This window comes from Erythrolamprus reginae, chromosome 9 (genome assembly GCF_031021105.1).
Source record: "Erythrolamprus reginae isolate rEryReg1 chromosome 9, rEryReg1.hap1, whole genome shotgun sequence".
Lineage (NCBI taxonomy): Eukaryota > Metazoa > Chordata > Lepidosauria > Squamata > Dipsadidae > Erythrolamprus > Erythrolamprus reginae.
The window spans coordinates 40,548,340-40,566,901 of record NC_091958.1 but is presented as its reverse complement, the minus strand read 5'-3'; the positions used below and the strand labels follow the sequence as shown (position 1 = coordinate 40,566,901).

General features: G+C 47.8%; 1 protein-coding gene across 6 annotated transcripts in view; it reads right to left on the bottom strand.

Moving 5' to 3' along the window:
• Nucleotides 1-374: 374 nt before the first annotated feature.
• ARHGAP17 (Rho GTPase activating protein 17) overlaps nt 375-18,562 on the bottom strand; it is a 100,979-nt gene continuing 82,791 nt past the window's right edge. For 2 of the 6 annotated variants that reach the window (XM_070760870.1, XM_070760873.1), the window contains exons 15-21: nt 17,465-17,556; nt 15,313-15,466; nt 11,276-11,518; nt 8,139-8,287; nt 6,485-7,081; nt 4,483-4,525; nt 375-1,325 (exon numbers count right to left, since the gene is read on the bottom strand). In XM_070760870.1, coding sequence (XP_070616971.1) covers nt 4,518-4,525; nt 6,485-7,081; nt 8,139-8,287; nt 11,276-11,518; nt 15,313-15,466; nt 17,465-17,556 — 1,243 coding nt within the window. In that variant the 3' untranslated portion in view covers nt 375-1,325; nt 4,483-4,517. The remainder of the gene's footprint in view (nt 1,326-4,482; nt 4,526-6,484; nt 7,082-8,138; nt 8,288-11,275; nt 11,519-15,312; nt 15,467-17,464; nt 17,557-18,562) is intronic. The other 4 variants (XM_070760869.1, XM_070760871.1, XM_070760874.1 and 1 more) reach the window with 3 other exon arrangements.

The window sequence follows — 18,562 nt, the reverse complement described above, 5'->3', positions numbered from 1 at the left end:
GAGAACTTTAATGTCCACCTCTTCACTCCTGCAAAAGGGGAAACAAAGCAAGCAATAAAGTTGTCAGGAAGACGAGAGAATGGTGTGCTAGCGTTCTTTCAAACCAGAACTAAGGGATTAGTGACTCTTTAGAAGTTGTTGAACTTCTCATTCGTTGGGACTTGACCCCTTGTGACTAAAAGTAGCTGGGAAGGGGATAAATTGGGGGCAAATGCTTATTGGTGGACTGCACAATCTAGCATTTTCCAGGTTCTTGCCAAACTATTCCCTTTTTCTATCTGGGGTGACTCTGCTTCAATTCTCAAGCAATTTTGTTCACTAGTGGATTAGGGGAAAAATACAGCTCTTTGGGTAAGAAAATTACAATAAATTGGTTTTACAGTGACAAAAAGAGAGAATAATTTTACTCGTAGATGAACCCAACACGATATCCAAAATAACTTTTCAAAGTTTAACTCATTTATAGCAATACACGTTTTCCAGAGTTCAGCTTGACAGCAGCTCCCTATGGAAGTTACAGAAACCAGAGCAGAAGGGTTAATACAAATATCTATGAAAAATAAAGGGGTAAAGAACCATATTTTAAAAAAGAATAGCACTGAAATGGTTATAGAGAGACAGTACGTTTCCTTCTACAGTGTCAAGTCCATCAAGGCACAAGAATACATCCACCGTTGAGAAAAGTGACCGATAACCAGCAGTCATCTTCTGCACCTGTAGCAATTTTTTGGTTCATACTTTTAACGAAGTCTGCAGCATGTCAGAGATAGCATGTCTCTTGCACACCTCTCTTTGATACGGACGACGAAGAAGAAGAGCTCCACAGAGGTCTTGAAAGGGTTATGATTTCCATTACACATGCATTGCTTTGGATTCTTCTCGGAACGCTCCGGCAAAGGCCGTCATGGTTAACAGCAGCAATCAAGCTTCTCATATAAGGTTTAGCAACAGCCAGAACACCCCAATGTTAGCTTAGGCAGCTTTGTCAGGATACAGGTCATCAAACTCTCCTTTCAAAGTTCACGTGTCTTCTCAGAAGACATGAGGCAGGCAGTGGTACCATTCCTACTTTGTCGTCTTCTTTGTTTTAAAGCTCCTCACTGAATCCTGGACTGGTTAGGTTTTCATTGGGATGGAACGGGCTGCTTTGGAGTGATTTTATTCTTTTGTTTTTATATTTTACAAAGCAGTGCTTTCAGTATCATGATCGAGATCAAGCACAAGGTGGTTGTGTGAATTCTGATTCGGCGAAGTCACCGATTCTGTGGCAGGCAGTTCCACGCCAGGGTTGCCCCGTGTTTGCTCTTTAACTTCGGAACTGGTATCTGTGCAGAAAAGACATCAAACACACACAATACAAATGCTGAAAGATGAACTCAGGGATGGCTGCTGATCCACAAGACTCCCTCTGTTGCCAATACTACGCTAAAATGTCTTACCCAAAATTTTTTAGGTGTTTCGTTTATTCATAGATTTATATCATTTCATCTTTGGTAGGGCATGAATTCTAGAACCAATTCTCCAAGGAGAGCAGGAATTATAATTCAGCGTTGGACTTCAGAATCCCCTACACAACGTACTTTATTCAGTCTATCATGTGAGCCAAAATGGCTAATAACTTTGTTGTGGAAGGAGCCTGACCTCCTCAGAGGTGACAGGATATGCTTTCACCTTAAAATTTGAAATTTGAGCAGCATACTGTGTTTCCCCAAAAATAAGACACTGTCTTATATTAATTTTTGCTCCAAAAGTTGTGCTAAGTCTTATTTTCGGGGGGTGCCTTATATTTCTCAAATAAGACAAATTCACAGGCAGAAAAGCTGACACCCCCAAAGAAAGTGTACCGTACGGTACACTGATTACGGTACGGTACCTGTCAGTATGGCACACGCACACACAAACGATGGCACTTATATGGTACAACAGTATACTCCCGCTATTGCAGCTTCCGGCCACCAGAGGAACTACAGTCTACGCACTGTAGTGGAGACTGTAATGGCGGTGAGACAGCAGCAGACTGTGTCTGCTGTACTGGACAGTACAAAGTGATGGTAGGGGCCAGCAGGGGACGCCACACTATTACCGTACCGCTATGAACAGCTTTGAATGGTACCGTATGTTTTTCCACCCTACCGTATGTAAACTTGACTACGCCTTATTTTCGGGGGGTGCCTTATATTAGCAAATTCTGCAAAACCTCTGACATGCCTTACTTTTGGGGTACGTCTTATTTTCGGGGAAACAGGGTAGCTCCTGAAAAACATGGAGAGTTATTCTCAGCCAAAGTTTCTCCATGTCATTCAGAGAAACTGATTTTGGCACAAGCTAGAAGTCCAACGGTCAGGACCCAGCTAGTGTAAGGTAATTCTGGAAAAGCACAAACTGCTTTAGTAAGAGAGCATAATTTGAAGAAACAGAATTTTCTTCGTTTGTCTGAACTTGCCACATTCTGGGCAAAGCAGATTGGGCCTGGGGCTTTAGTGCACCTGCAAAAGAGTAAAACTCCATGGTACCTGGAAGTGGGCAGAGAACCCATTAGCACAAACAATTATGTTGTAACTATTTGGGAGACTGGGAATTGCCTGTCGTGGCTACCTAGCTGTCTTCCCCATTTCAAAATCCAAAAAACATGAGATGCATGAGCTAGGCTGTTTCTACACTGGCAACCACACTCTCCTCCCCCCCCCCCCTTCCGATGAAAAGGTGAAAAGACACCTGACATGCAGGTGGGACTTCATTTCCACAGATGTGCAGCCCTGGTGGGATGGCTCAAACGTATCCTTTTCCTTTCAATGCAGAAGGACTGCAAAATGGAGCTGCACCTGCTCTTGGACATTTCCTCACCACTAGAGATGCAAATCTAGTCATGGCCCTCTGTACAGTGGTACCTCTACTTACGAACTGAATTCGTTCCGTGAGTAGAAAAGTTTGTAAGAAGAAGCAATTTTCCCCATAGGAATCAATGTAAAAGCAAATAATGCGTGCGATTGGGGAAACCACAGGGAGGATGGAGGCCCTGTTTCCTCCCAGGAGATTCCTAAAGAGGCCCCAGGGAGGCTTCTCCCCACCTTTTCCAGCCCTATTTCTTCCCAGGAGATGATGATGATGATGATTATTATTATTATTATTATTTATTAGACTTGTAGGCCGCCCCTCTACGAAGACTCGGAGGGAGGCCCCAAGGAGGCTTCTCCCTGCCTTTTCCGGTTAGTTTCAGAGGCTCGGGTTTGTAAGTGGAAAATGGTTCTTGAGAAGAGGCAAAAAAATCTTGAACATCCGGTTCTTATCTAGAAAAGTTCATAAGTAGAGGCACCACTGTACTACGTTCTGATCCTGTCTGACAATCACACACACAAAAGTTTAGATGGGCACTGGACAGGCCATCACTTGGCTCTAATGGTCCCAAACTTCCATAGGGTTGGATGAGGGTTGCTGCTAACGCACAATGGAGAATAAAGCAGAGCAGGAGATGGACCAGATTGCCTGCTTTTTAGCCTCTGTGGGTGTGGTGGAATGTTGTCTGGATCCCCAGGAGGGAGAGGCTGCAGGCCGGAGGACCAAGGGACAGGGACTATGTTTAGATACTCTGGTTGGGAGGAAGAGGACCAAGGCAGCTCCTCCCTAGATGTTCTCGAGTAGATCTTACATGATGCCAGCAGCTGCTTCAGTTTGGCAAGATTTCTGTCTGCAGGTGAGGAATGACAAAGTCTCCAGTCTGCTCTTCACCAGAAAGATGCTTTGGCTGCTGTATCTTCTAAGTCAAGGTCACCTCTAGCAAATTAGGCAAAATTTGGAGCTGAGTCTCTACCCATAAATTATTAGACATTGCTAGGCCAACAATACTGCAAAACTAGGGCAGAAGAATGCACAGCAACTTGCTTGGGGCAACGGCTGCTTATTCCAAGATTACGTACACTACCTTATATCAAGAATTCATATAATTCACGTGAGCTTCCAATCCATACAAGAGGCCTTTCTCTCAGATTCTTCTTACCCTGCATGTTAAAGCCCCATGCAGCAATGGGGGAGCCTTGTTCACACTATAAGGGAACAGCAACCAGTGCCAGGACCTGTAAGGTTGCCCTTAGCTCTCTGTGTGAGAGAACACAGGCTGCAAGTTCGTCAGCACAAGGATGGAGGGAAGAACACTTGTGACTCTCTATCTATGTGCACCTTTTACTTCTATCTGGACATGCTATGGAGCTCTGAAGATTTTGAAAAGCAGAAATTCATTCCAGTGTCTGCTGATGGAAGGTTGACAAGTATGGATCAGGGAGGGGCAGTAGACCAGAAGGCATTAAAATGGAGATCAAGATTACAAACGGTGACAAGAAAAGCATTGCTCCTTTCACATGCAGGGTTAGTCCAAGTGCAAGCAAGCCAGGTTAAGGTGCCCAGTTAGTAAGAAACAAAAGCAGCATCCATGATTATGCAACATTTGCAACATATCCGGCCAATCGGAAGGCCTCAATTTCCTCTTACCATTTCCAATTTCAGTTCCTATTGAATAAGGCAGCTCAAACATCTAGATTATTTAATAAAATTCCCAATTAGAATATTATTTGTAGGTACATTACAACCTAAAGATTCAAAGGGTTCTTTGGGCAGCTGAAACCTGCTTTGTTCCAGCAGCCGTTACAAATCTTCAAAGGTTCTGTGGATCAATATGTTAGAATCTGCTAAAATTAAGAGATGGGGGCATGCGCTATTTCATTCTGCCAGAAGTCAAGACTCCGTCCTGATATGCGGCTTAAAATTAACGTTAAGCGTTATTATAAAGCACCCAATCCAGATTAAGAAATAAAAAGAGCTTGTCAATATTGATGCAATCTGCAATAAATGAGGCATGTACACTGCACCAACAGGGAAATTACTTTGTTAGCTAGCAAGGGCTGAGGTTTAAATCAGAGAACAAATGGCTATTCCCCCTCTCTGCCATCTACAATAGGAGTAGGATAAAATTAAGCCAGTCTTCCCATCATCTAACGCAGTGTTTCCCAACCTTGGCAACTTGAAGATATTTGGACTTCAACTCCCAGAATTCCCCAGCCAGCATTCGCTGGCTGGGGAATTCTGGGAGTTGAAGTCCAAATATCTTCAAGTTGCCAAGGTTGGGAAACACTGATCTAACGAACAAGAGCACTGAGATTTTCTCAACGTTTCTGGATGCAGCCTGCGTGAAAAGGCCACCGGCACCCCGTCTGGGCAGCAAGAAAAGAAGAAAGCCCAGAGCGAAAGAGCTAAAACCTGCCTTTCCTCATTGGGCCTTTTATGATCATTGGCTGTGCCGCTACAACAGCCCAGGAAGGAAACCTGACATCTTGGAATATTCTTCAGTGTGAAGGAAAATCAGTTTGATGGCTGAAGAAAATCAGAAAGGAGGCTGTACTGCCACCATTGGTGCGAAGCAGAGGTGGGGTGCTAAGCTGGAACGGTGACGTGTGCTCGCCCCCGTGGCCCTGAGTCCTAGCGGAGTCCAGTGCAATTACGCTACTGCACCTGGACAAGTAGCAAAACTGCACGTGTAAATGAAGGGCCCTGCATTTCCGTGTGCAATTTTGCTACCTGCCCAGGTGGCCGTAGCGTAATTGCACTGGACTCCGCACACATCACCGTTCCACCTTAGCAGCCCCACCTCTGGTGGGAAGGAATGGGGAGTAGCAAAGGACGAGACCCAATAGCCCAGAACCCAAAATTAGGATTGCTGCGGTCCGACTCTCGAGGATGCCTTTGTTCTTCACCTAAAGGAAGCCAAAACCTTGATGTGAACACTGAAATGGGCTCACGTATTCCACATTGATCCCAGTGACCGGTTAGGTCCCACAGAGTTGGCCTTCTCCAGGTCCCGTAAGCCAGACAATGTCTGGAGGCGTCTAGGGGAAGAGCCTTCTCTGTGGCGGCCCCAGCCCTCTGGAATGAACTCCCTCCGGAGATATGTACTGCCCCACCCCTCCTGGTCTTTCGTAAAGTTTTGAAGACCCACCTCTGTCGGTGGGTGTTCAAAACTTTACAAGATTGTCCCCGGCCGACATGAATGATTAAATTAGATGAATGTGGATGATTGCGTAAGGGGTTTTAGATTTTTATTAGCTTTGTATATGTCTTGTAAAACAATTAGATTTCTCATGTATATTATGTTGTATGCCGCCCTGAGTCGCTTCGATAAGGGTGGCATAGAAATCTAATAAATGAATAAATAACAAATAAATTTGCTCCAATAAACGATGTGCTACGCTCCTACCTAGACTAGCTGCTGCTATGTATCCAGTTCATCTGCCTTCATCATCTCCTCCGCAGACTTTGCTAATCTCAAGGGGCAGAAACTGGGCCTTGCAATCTCCCACGGAGGGCTGGCCGACACCTGTACCTGGCTTGCCTGGGGAGGGGGGGGAGCTCCCTTTGCCGCCCCTGCTGGGAGAGAGAGCATTCCTCCACCCAAGCCCAGGCTCCAAGACAGGCCTGGGGAGGCCAAGAGCGTTCTTACCTGTCACAATATGGGATGCCGTTGCCGGAGAGCCCAGCAGAGAGCCGTTGGCAGACAGGTGAGGAGCAGGCGGGTGAGGCGGAGGAGGCACCGTGGGACGGTTGCGAGGTCTGGGCACTGGCCGGGGCCTCGGTAGCGTGCCGGACGAAGGAGGCGATTGAACCGGTGGAATGTCCTGGGCCGACGGCTGAGCGGATGGGGAGGTGGTGCTGTGCTTCTCCAGGGGGGGCGTGTCAGGCGGGGTAGGGGTGTGCGGAGGGGTAGGCGACAGTGGCTCTGAACCCCCCTCTGGGCCGGGCGGAGAGGCTCCAGCACTGCCAGCCTTGGTCTGTGGAGGTGGCGTGACGGACTGCATCGGGGGCTGGGGGGGCGGGTGGCTGGGGGCCTGAATCGTGGAGAGGCTGCTCGAGTATCTCCGGGGCGCAGAAATCTGGGGCAGGGCAGCAGAAGGCTGAGTGCCCCCTTGGTTGGATGGCTGGCTGGGAGGAGAAGGGCTCCTGGTGGGAGGCTTGGGGGCTGGAATGGGACTTGGGGTCCCTGGCTGTCCCGGTGGTGGGTTGGCTGGCTTTGGAGGGGCCGGCGCAGGTTTTTTGACAGCTGGAAGAGAGAGCAAAAGGAAGAAAAAGAAGTAAGATACCTAGTTATACATATACTAACAGCTGCCAGAATAGTATATGCCCAACAGTGGAAAACAGATAAAATACCGGAAGAAAACATAATAATTAAAAAAAATACTAGACTGTGCGGAGATGGACAGGCTATCCAAAAGATTAGAGGGAAAAGAAGAATCAGATTACTATAAAACATGGGCAAAATTTTATGATTGGCTAAAAGAAATAAATAAATAAAAACCTATGCAAAGCAACACGTCAAATAAAAGAATTCAAAAATTAATATTATGTAAAAGAAGTGTAATTCTCTGATCAAATATCCAAAAAAAAATAGTGGGGAAACTTTCATTTCCCAAATGTTGTATATATATATATATATATATATATATATATATATATATATATGTTTTTATGTATGTCTTTTTCCTTTGTCTTGTATATCACATTTGTAAAATTAAAAAAAATATTAAAAAGAAAAAAGAAAAAAAGGAAGACACGTGGCTGAGACTGTGATCAATATAACACAATATAACTCCAAGTGAATCAAACTTCTGTGAAATCAAACTGTCCACTTAGGAAGTGACACTGATGAATAATCAATTTCACATGCTGTTGTGCACATTCAACTTTGTACAGAACAAAGGATTCAATGAGAATGTTTCATTCATTCAGATCTAGTGTGTGTTCTTTGAGTGCTCCCTTTATTTTTTTGAGCGATATATTTTATCCCCCAGAGAACTGATCACAGGCAAATTTAACTGTCTGATTTCAGAGCAAGTTCTGGATTCTCTTGGAGGTGTGGAATAGCCAAAGTAGCCAATGCCGTGCCAAACATGCTCTCTGGCCCTCCTCATGGTGACCTAAACTGAAAAATGAGGCCAGTGTTGAAATCCCTTCCTCCCTGGTCTCTCTGCTGACCCAAAAGTGTTGAAAGGTTGTTCCCCAGGAAAGACCTGACGGCTTTCGTCTTGACTGACACCTCTCCCTCTCCCTCCCCCCACCCAAGCCCACCAGGCTGCCAATGTAGCTCCTGAAGGACCAACCTCGCCTGAGGGCGTGTGGGCTGGGCCCGGCGGTGCTCTGGGGCTGCACAACTGAGTACTGGCTGGCGCTGCTGACAGGCTGAGTAGGTCCACCATTCCTGGGGGGTGGCGGTGTGGTTGAGGGCACCGAGTCCTTTGGCTTGGAAGAGCTGCAAGGAGAGAAAGACCTGCATCAAATGCTCTGGATGGGCGACAGAAGCTGCTTCTCCCGATGGCATCTCGTGCATTAAACAGGTGCTATGTGCAGGCAGAGCCCTCGCCCCTCTCCCCTTTGGCACCTAGCCCACTGCTGGCCTGCTTGACCCAGCTGTCTGGGGCCCAGAGAATTCCCCACATCTTAGGAATAAAACCCAGAGGTGCTTAAAGCAGCAGAGCACCAAGGTTAGCCATACCAGTTAGCAGAGGTGGGCTGCTAGGGTGGAACGGTGATGTGTGCTCGCACGTCGGGGCTCGGAGTGCTAGCGAAGTCGAGCGCACTTACGCTACTGCACCTGGGCAGGGAGCGAAACCTTGCGTGGACACACAGGGCCGCCCGTGTTTCGGCACAGTCGCCCCCGTGGCTCAGAGGGCTAGTGGAGTCCAGCGCAATTCTGCTACTGCATGCGTGACCGTGCATGATTTTGCTACCTGCCCAGGTGCAGTAGCAGAACTGTGCTGGACCCCGCTAGCACTCACAGCCACGGGGGCGACCACAGGTCTTCGTTCCACCTTAGCAGCCCACCTCTGCCCGTTAGGAGTGGGATCTTAAAGCTGCAAGAGCGACATCCCTCTAGTTCCTCTGAGATGTACCATCAAGCTTCTAGGCCAAAGACTGCAATTCCCCAGAGACCCCAATGGGTTTCTCTTCAGCTACTCACCAGTCACTCAGGTCCCTTTAACAAGCAACCTTTCTTGCTTTGCCCGTTCGTGTAACCTGGCCTTTGGCTCAACCTGTTTTGGGGAGCTTGTTCGGCAGAGCAAGGCTTTTCTGAGCAGCTGCTTTCGGATCTTCTCCCCAAAGTTAGGCTCTTAGACCAGTGATGGCGAACCTATGGCATGGGTGCCGCAGGTGGCATGCGGAGCCATATATGCCGGCACGCAAGGTGTTTCCCTAGCTCAGCTCTAACATGCATGTGTGTGCCGGCCAGCTGATTTTGGATTCACCCAGAGGCTCTGGGAGGGCGTTTTTGGCTTCCAGAGAGCCTCCAGGGGAATGGGGGAGGGTGTTTTTATTCTTCCCCTGCTCCAAAGAAGTCTTTGGAGCCTGGGGAGGGCGAAACACGAGCCTACTGGGCCAACCAGAAGTTGGGAAACAGGCCTTTTCTGGCCTCCAGAGAGCCTCCAGGAGGCAGGGGAAGCTGCTTTCGCCCTCCCCAGGCATTGAATTATGGCTGTGGGCATTCGCATATGCACAATATTGCATGCACACACTGTTTCGGCACCCGAGTGAAAAAAAGGTTCACCATCCCTGTCCTAGGCTGTCCAGCAAGGGCCGTTGGGCCCAGAGACTGTGGAGACAGAATACTATCAAGTCTATCACTGGCAAACCACAATAAGACAAGGACGTGATATTCTATAGGCACCAGACGTGACAATCCACAAAACCACCTTTTCTAAACAGACAGACTTCCTCCTTGATCAGCCCTGGAGAGAAGAGTTACCCCAATAGCTGCACGTAGGCAATGAATAACATGAATCATGCATTGAACTAGCCATTAAGGTTCTGTATTCTCCAATACCCCAATGAGATGTAACTTGATGGCTAATGGATGACAATAAAAAGAGGTGCAGGGCCTTGTCCAGGACAATATGTGCCTTCCCCAACAACATGCATTCTTGCCTCCTGTCTCTTTGATTGTCATCAGAGACAAATTGGTGGAAGGCTCTGGAGGAGGAGCAAATCTCTCTTTTCCTCCAAAGGAGCATGCACCGCCAGCCAGCCCCACTTTCACACCCCCTGCTATCCCTGTGGAAGGAAAAGCTAAAGCCCAGGAACACTGTGGCACACTGACCGGGGTGGGTGCACAGCCTACGAAGACGAGACAAACAGGGTCTAGCTAGTGGGTTAGAAGGACAAGCCACCATCTCTCCAGGTCAGGCAGGAGGGAGGACCCCGACCTTTGAGGGGTGCAGCTGGGCTCTGCATTTTCCCTGACTTGGGGGGACGGGGACTCTGGCGTGACCTCTGAGCAACACCTTGGGAGGGAGGCGGGAGGGCGACTTTGCCTGCTTTAAGGCAGGAGGATCGTGATGATTCTGCTTCCGTGGGCGGGGTGTCCTGGGGGAAAAGCATTTTTGAAATTCCCTGATATTCCCCTGACGTTTCCCTGTAACTTGCGACCTAGTTAAGGCGTGTTCATAGATGACGTCACACCAAACGGCTAAGCCATGGAGAAAGTTGTTGCCACAGTTATGCTCCTTTTTGCTTGACTCTTCCAGGCAGAGAATTAATTTTTACAAAGTGGAACAGGAGCAACTTAGATAAATTAATAGGTCCCATGAAAGGGACTATGGAAATTTGGAAAAAATGGCAGGGGAAAATAGGATTATATAAATCTAAACTGTCATCACTTTATGTAATAAATAGAGATAATGAAGCGCGATCCTTTTTTTTAACATGATTTTTCCCTGGCTTTTAAACATTTTAATAGTTTGGTTTCCCCCCTGATTTATTCCATTTTTTTCACAAATTCCCTGATAAGAGCCGGGGTGGCACAGCAGGTAGAGTGCTGTACTGCAGGCCACTGAAACTGACTGTAGATCTCTGAAGGTCAGCGGTTCAAATCTCACCACCGGCTCCAGGTTGACTCAGCCTTCCATCCTTCCCAGGTGGGTCAAATGAGGACCTGGATTGTGGGGGCGATAGGCTGGCTCTGTTAAAAAGTGCTCTTGCTAACATGTTGTAAGCCGCCCTGAGTCTAAGGAGAAGGGCGGCATTAAAAAAAATGAATAAATAAATAAATATTTCCCAAACCATCGATTTCCCTGATAATTCCCTGATTTCCCTTCTCCAGGATTGCTGGACACCCTGCATGGGGCAACAAAACAGACCAGCCTTGCAAAGCGCCTCCCTTTCGCTTTGGGGACTGATGACAGGGAGAGAAGAGCAGGGCGCTGGCCCCCCCTGAGCCTGCCTCTCTGAGCCCCCCCCGTCTTACCTGCTGTCCTCCGTGCCTTGGCCGTGAGAATGCTCTGCTGAGCCAGGCAGGCAGGCAGAGGAAGCACCCGCCAGGCTGGGCTCAGCCCCGGGGACCTGTGGGTGCTGTTCTGCCGTGGCCAGGGCCAGCGGGCCAGCCTCCGTGGGCGGAAGCGGTGGCTGGAAAGCTGGGGCTGTGTGCTTTCTATTCACAGTGCCAACTCTCCGGGGGTTTGCCTGGAAGTCCATAACCTTGACACCAAAGCTACAGAGGAGAGAGAGAGTAAATACTCCATGCAGGCGGGCTACACGTAAACACAAAAAAGAGTCAGTATAACTACTCGGGGAGACTTGGGAGAGTGGGTCCCTGCTGCTGGCCATGCAGAGAAGCAGCAAGGAACACACAGACTTTGCCAGCCAGAGTTTGAAAAGTGCAACACATTCTGGCTCAGCTAGGAAGAGTGTGACAGGCATTGAGGACCGGCAACATTGATTATTCAACATCCACTTTGCTTTGTGTGTGACAGAGATAGAGAGTGGAAGATACAGTATATCCATATGGGACAATTCTTATCTTTGGGCAAACTAATATGTGCCCACTTTATCCCAGGAATTTTGTAGTGGTTTGAAAAAATTTCCCTTCCCTGGAAATCTTGGAGAATTTGTTGGCTGCCAGGCAATGCCATCTGCAGAGCCTTTTTGGTATCATCCCCTCTGGTCCAAATGCCTGGGACACTCCAGCCGAGAACATCCCTGGTTAAGTCACAGACATCCCTCGGTACCTCTTTAAATATTAATGGCAGGGCTGTGTGTATTCAGTGGTCATCTCGGCAATCACAACGGCAGCCACAACAACAGCAGGAAGCTGCCCAGAGTCACTTGACTGTTTGATGGGCAGCAGATACATTTAATAAATCAATAATCAATCCACTTCGTCAGCACCTCAATCACAGGGGGGGGGCATAAACTGCCCCTCGGACCTTGGTGCTCTGAAGAATCTGTTTGCCTTTCCCAGATAGACTGGCGGCAAAATGATTTAAAACAGGTCAAGGTAAACAATATGCGCGGCTTAATTATTCATTTTCTTGTTTTAGATGTCTGAATTTGTAAACGTCCGGAATACACACAACCCTAGTTAATGTGCACAAACTAAAACATGAAAACTGAGTTACTGATGAATCCAACGCAGACCATGTAGAACAAACGTTTGTCTAGCTCAGGGACCTCAAACTCAGATTGGCATCGAAGCCTTTGCATACTTTGCATTTAAAAAAAGGCTTTCATGAAGAAAGAGGGCCACATATAGGGGTGGGCTGCTGCCTGGACCCGGGGGGGACGGGGACGCAGTGGGGTAGTGAAAATGGAGCTCCACTCCAGAGCACCCAATTTGCACTGAAAAGATGTTGAAAGAAAATGCAGGGCGTCCTGCATAAGTGAGGACAAATCAAGGGAAATATTTCTTCACCCAGAGGGTCGTTGGTTTATGGAATTCACTTCCAGAAGAGGTCGTGACAGCTGTCAGCCTTGATAGCTTCAAGGCAGGATTAGACAGATTCATGAATGCCAAGTGTATCGGTGGTTATTGAAATCAATGTCCATATGCCGCCTCTATGTTGGTTGAAGCAGGCAGGATTCCCATTTGTTGGGGGTCCAGGGAAAGGGAGGGTCTTGCCTTGTCTTTCTGCTCAAGATCCCCATGGACAATTGGTGGGCCACTGTGGGACACAGAATGCTGGACTCGATGGGCTTTGGCCTGATTCAGCAGGGCTCTACTTAGGTTCTTATAAGCCACGGCCACAGTGTGGTAGTAAAAAATTTGGTAGCCCTTCACTGGCCACATATGCCATTAAAAGATAATTACACACACCCTCTTTTTATTTTAACCAATAGGCTGATCGGCAGCTGTGGGCTGTGCAGTGGCTGCTGAGGTTGCTATTAAAGGTGCAGTGATGGGATTGTGCCGGGAGCCTGGCCAGGAGGCAGGGGAAAAAGTAGCATTGGGCCACTGAAACCCCAGGCAGCATTTCAAAGAGCCGGCACAGCTCCCTTCCTTGCCAGGGCCCCTCCCTGGAGAGATCTTGCCAACCGTGTCCTGGGGTACCTTTTTCCATTCTGGATACCTGTGCAGGTCATGGCAGCGGTGAGGCCTGGAAGCAGAAGACCAACCCTTCTCACCCCAGAGCCAACATACTGGCCCTCTGCAATGAATGTGGGCAGAGCCATCTCTGTGAGGTCAGGCCTTCTCAACCTTGGCAACTTTAGGATACCTGGACTTCAACCAGGCTGTGAGTTTGAGATCCCTGGTCTAGCTGCTAGGAAGGCAAGGAGAAGCCACCTGACTCACACTGGAAGTCAGGATACAACAGCGTTCAGGGAAGCCCCAAAGCACACAGGTAAATAACCTGTGCTAACTACTCTTCAAACTAAAGTCGCAACAAATTTCCATACTGAAATTTGGTGTTCCAGAGACATGGTAGAATTTCTGGGAAGCCGACTGGCGTAACAAACGAGCTTTGGATAGTTGTGGATTATTTTAAAAAAAGGGGGTGGGTGCAGGAGACCAGGAGCTCGTAGCCGTTTATTGTGAGGGCTGCCAGCAGGGACCCCCTTCTTGCGGGCCCTACGCGGATCCCGAGGGGCGCCTGCTCCTACCGCTTCCACAGCGTGAGCTCTCGCTCGGGCTTCTATCATGCATGGAACACGGCGTGAAAGAGAGAACGGCACGTACGTTACCTTTGGATCTTCCTGAGGCTGCAGTAAGGGGGGGAAAGGCACCACTCAGGGCTGGCTGGCCACGGCCCCAGGCATGCCCAGCTCCCCTCGGACGGAGGCTTCCAGAAAGCCTCTCAACCCACGCGATGCCCTTCTGCAGAATCCCTTAGAGAAACTTCCAGGTTTCCTGGAATGAGGCCTTTGGGCCTGACACAATGAGCACCTTGATACATTGGTGCCTTCCAGTCTTGCTGCTTGAAAGATTGTTTACACAGGTGGGCCGCTAAGGTGAAACACTGACGTGTGCTCGCCCCCATGGCTCTGAGTGCTAGCAGAGTCTAGCGCAATTACGCTACACCTGGGCAGGTAGTGAAATCACGCACGGACACACAGGTGCGGCCGTGGCCCAGGCACAGTAGCGTAATTGTGCTGGACTCTGCTAGGGGGCGGAGCACACATCACATTTCAACCTTAGCAGCCCACCTCTGTGTGTATATTTGTACTATATATTTCATCTTGTTTTTAAAAAATCATTTAATAAAGATAATTTTTTTTTAAAAAAAAGGTGTTTTAGAAAAGAAAGGAACACCATTGATGTTTTTAATACACTGCTCAAAAAAAATAAAGGGAACACTTAAACAACACACTATAACTCCAAGTGATGCAAACTTTTGTGAAATCAAACTGTCCACTTAGGAAGCAACACTGACGGACAAACCATTTCACCTGCTGTTGCGCACATTCAACTTTGTACAGAACAAAGGATTCAATGAGAATATTTCATTCATTCAGATCTAGGATGTGTTCTTTGAGTGTTCCCTTTATTTTTTTTGAGCAGTATACTTTAAACCAGGGTCTCCAACCTTGCCAATTTTAAGATTTTGGGGACCTCCAACTCCCAGAATTCAAGTTTGCCAGGGATCTCAAGTTGGAGATCCCTGCTCTAAACCACTTTGGATGGAGCCTCTTTGATTGGCTGCTAATTTATAGCAGGAAAGTAATCATTCTCAGAGGCACAAGACTGTGCTAAGTGCCAACTAACTTAGAAATGAGTGCCAACTTCTGTCACAATACAAACTTCATTCACTATGCAACATTCGTGGGGCGGGGGGTGTTGAAAGAGCCAAGAGGACTCTTTCATAATAACAATCTGATCTGTTTTCCTTCTTTGGACAAATAAATCTTGATTCCTTATTTGCCAAGGAAGGGACTGTTGATTCAACCCAAGCGTGTGACCTCTGAATGAGCTTGAAGCACCTTTAACTTAACTTAGACAGCAACCAATAGTGCTGCCTACACGGCTAACCCAGGAATAGGACGGAGGAAGGGAAGGAGCGCTCCTTTTACCTTTCCTTTCTCAGGAGCTCCCCTTCCATCACAGCCATGCTGACCGGCCTCTTCCGCTCCAGGGTCCCTGAGTCATAGTCACCCCCAGCTGGAAGGTGGTTGGAGTTCACGGCCGGCTGCCCCACAAACGCTCCGGACACGTTGAAATCCAGCTCTGCAAATTCAGAGAATAAAAATGAAAATCCAAGCGGTTCGGAGGAACACCGCCTTGGGGTCAAGAACTTAATTTCAGAGGACAGAAATACCTTATGGCTTCTGCTTGCAAGCATTAAGGTAAACTCATTTTTATTTCCCTTTCCAGATTAAAACAGTCAGATAAAGCAACGCAACACAATGAGAATGCAGTGGCACGCACAGTCCCGGAGTCGCTGGCGTTGGGTATATAACAATGTGCAAGCTGCATCAGTTACAGCAGTGATGACGAACCTATGGTACAGGTGCCACAGGTGGCACGCGGAGTCATATCTGCTGGCACGTGAGCCATTGCCCTAGCTCAGCTTCAACATGCATGTGTGTGCCGGCCAGCTGATTTTTGGCTTGCACAGAGGCTCCGGGAGGACATTTTTGGCTTCCAGAGAGCCTCCAGGGGGATGGGGGGAGGTGTCTTTACCCTCCCCAGATTCCAGGGAAGCTTTTGGAGCCTGGAGAGGGTGAAACACGAGCCTACTGGGCCCACTAGATGTTGGGAAAGAGGCCTTTCCTGGCCTCCAGAGGGCCTCTGGAGGCAGAGGAAGCTGTTTTCGCCCTCCCCAAGCATCAAATTATGGGTGTGGGCACTCGCGCATGAATGATAGCACGTGTACACACTCTTTTGTCACCCGAGGAAAAAAAGGTTCGCCATCATTGGGTTACAGGTTTGGATCCAATTCAAGATGTTCGTTGTTACCTTAAAGTCCTACACGGCATGGCTCCGGGGGTATCTGAGGAGCCGTCTTTCCCCAATGGGAGAAGCCTGCCTCACTCGCACCGCCAGAAGAGACCTGCTACACATTCCGTCTGCTAAGGGACTCCAGCAGCAGGTTCAAGAAGAGACTTTTCTGCTGTGGCCCCATCCTTGTGGAACACTCCACCACCAAAGATTGCGAACCTTTTTTTCCTTGGGTGACAAAAGAGCGTGTGCACATGCTATCATTCATGCGCGAGTGCCCCCTCCCTTTTGCTCTTCCGGAAGGAATTAAAACTTGTTTTGCTGGTTGGCCTGGGGCCACTCGGGGATGTGTGTGGATTGATTGATTGATTGATTTTGACTTCTATGCCACCCAATCCTGAAGGACTCAGGGCGGCTGTTCACAGCTGGAGGTGCCTGACAGGGTAAGAAGATCTTTGTTCTGGTTTCAGTTTATAATCATAATCTCTATAGTTTTAATGCTTTAATTATTTTTCTGCTTGTTTCAAACCTTGTAAGCCACCCAGTCACCTTACAGCCTTGGTGGCGTAGTGGTTAAAACGCAGTATTGAATGCTGACTCTGCCCATAGCCAGGAGTTTGATCCTGGCCAGCTCAAGATTGATTCAGCCTTCCGAAGAGGTACGTAGGTAAAATGAGGACCCAGATTGTCGGCGGCAAGAAACTGACTGTGTAAACTACTCACAGAGAACTGTAAAGCAATGTAGAGTGCTATATGTCTAAGTGTTATTGTTCTAGTGGAGATGAGTGGCATAAAAATTAATAAACAAACAGAACCTGCAAGTTGAAAAATTACAGTGGCACTCAAAACTTGTAATAAAAGCTGTAAGTTCAATGTTTTGTTAGAATGAATGCTCAAAAAAATAAAGGGAACACTCAAAAACACATCCTAGATATGAATGAATGAAATATTCTCATTGAATATTTCATTTGCACAACTATTCCATTTGCACAACAGCACGTGAAATTCACTGTCAATCAGTGCTGCTTCTTAAGTGGACAGTTTGATTTCACAGAAGTTTGATTTACTTGAAGTTATATTCCGTTTTTTAAGTGTTCCCTTTATTTTTTTTGGAGCAGTGTATATTTAAAAACAAAAGATGTTTCCAGCTCTTTCTTTTCAGTCCTTTACAAGGATGCAAAAATATCATAAGTAAACAGCACAGCAGTCTCACCATTAGCCTACCATCTCTCCTCGGAAGAACAATTGAGATTATATGCTGAGAAGAAAAAGCATTTTGTTTACCTTCGGGGAAGAACCAGGAAGCGTGCTGGATGATGGGTTCAACTACGGCCACCACGTGGACTGAGGTTGCCGCTGCCATTTCTGCAAGGGAGCTGGGGAGAGAAGAGCAGGAGCTTTAAAGATGTTCTCAGCATTCAAGGAAGCTGAGGAGACCGAATCAATCCTGCTCACGGGGGGCAAAATGCAGGGATCGAAAGGCAGAGGTGACATTCAAATTTCCCTCTTACCAATTCTGTGGGTGTGGCTTGATGGGGCCACGTGATTCAGTGGGCAAGGCCAATGTGATGTCACTCACGGCAAAGGGGGGTGGCACCACACCACTAAGCCACACCCACGGCCAAGTCTTCTAGCCTTCAATCTGGCTGCTTCTTGCCTCCTTCTCATGTTTGCTCTGTGTGTACAAGCCAGAGAAGGAGGAGAGAAGGAGTGAGTGGGAGAGGCGGGGAGGGGGCGGGGCCAGTCAGTTGTTGCGATTTATCGGTTCTCTGAACTGCGCATAATCGCTGTCATTGCTGCCAGGAGCAAAAAAGGGCCACAAGAATGATAAAGGAAATGGAGCACCTCCCTTATGAATCCAGATTGCAACGCCTTGGTCTCCTCAGCCTTGAAAGACGGCGTTTAAGGGGTGACTTGATAGAAGGGTATAAAATCATGCATGGGATAGAAAAGGTGGAGACAGAACAATTCTTTTCTCTATCACACAATACTAGGATGAGGGGGCCCTCCCTAAAGCTCATAGGTAAGAAAGTGAGGACAAATCAAGGGAAATATTTCTTCACCCAGAGAGTCCTTGGTTGATGGAATTCCCTTCCAGAAGAGGTCGTGACAGCTGTCAGCCTTGATAGCTTCAAGGCAGGATTAAACAGATTCATGGATGTCAAGTGTATCATAGGTGGTTATTGAAATGGATGTCCATGTGCCGCCTCTATGTTGGTTGAGGCAGGCAGGATTCCCTTGAGTACCATTTATTGGGGGTTAAAGGAAAGGGAGGGTCTTGCCTTCTCTTTCTGCTCAAGATCCCCAAGGACAATTGGTGGGCCACTGTGTGACACAGAATGCTGGACTCATTGGGCTTTGGCCTGATCCAGCATGGCTCTT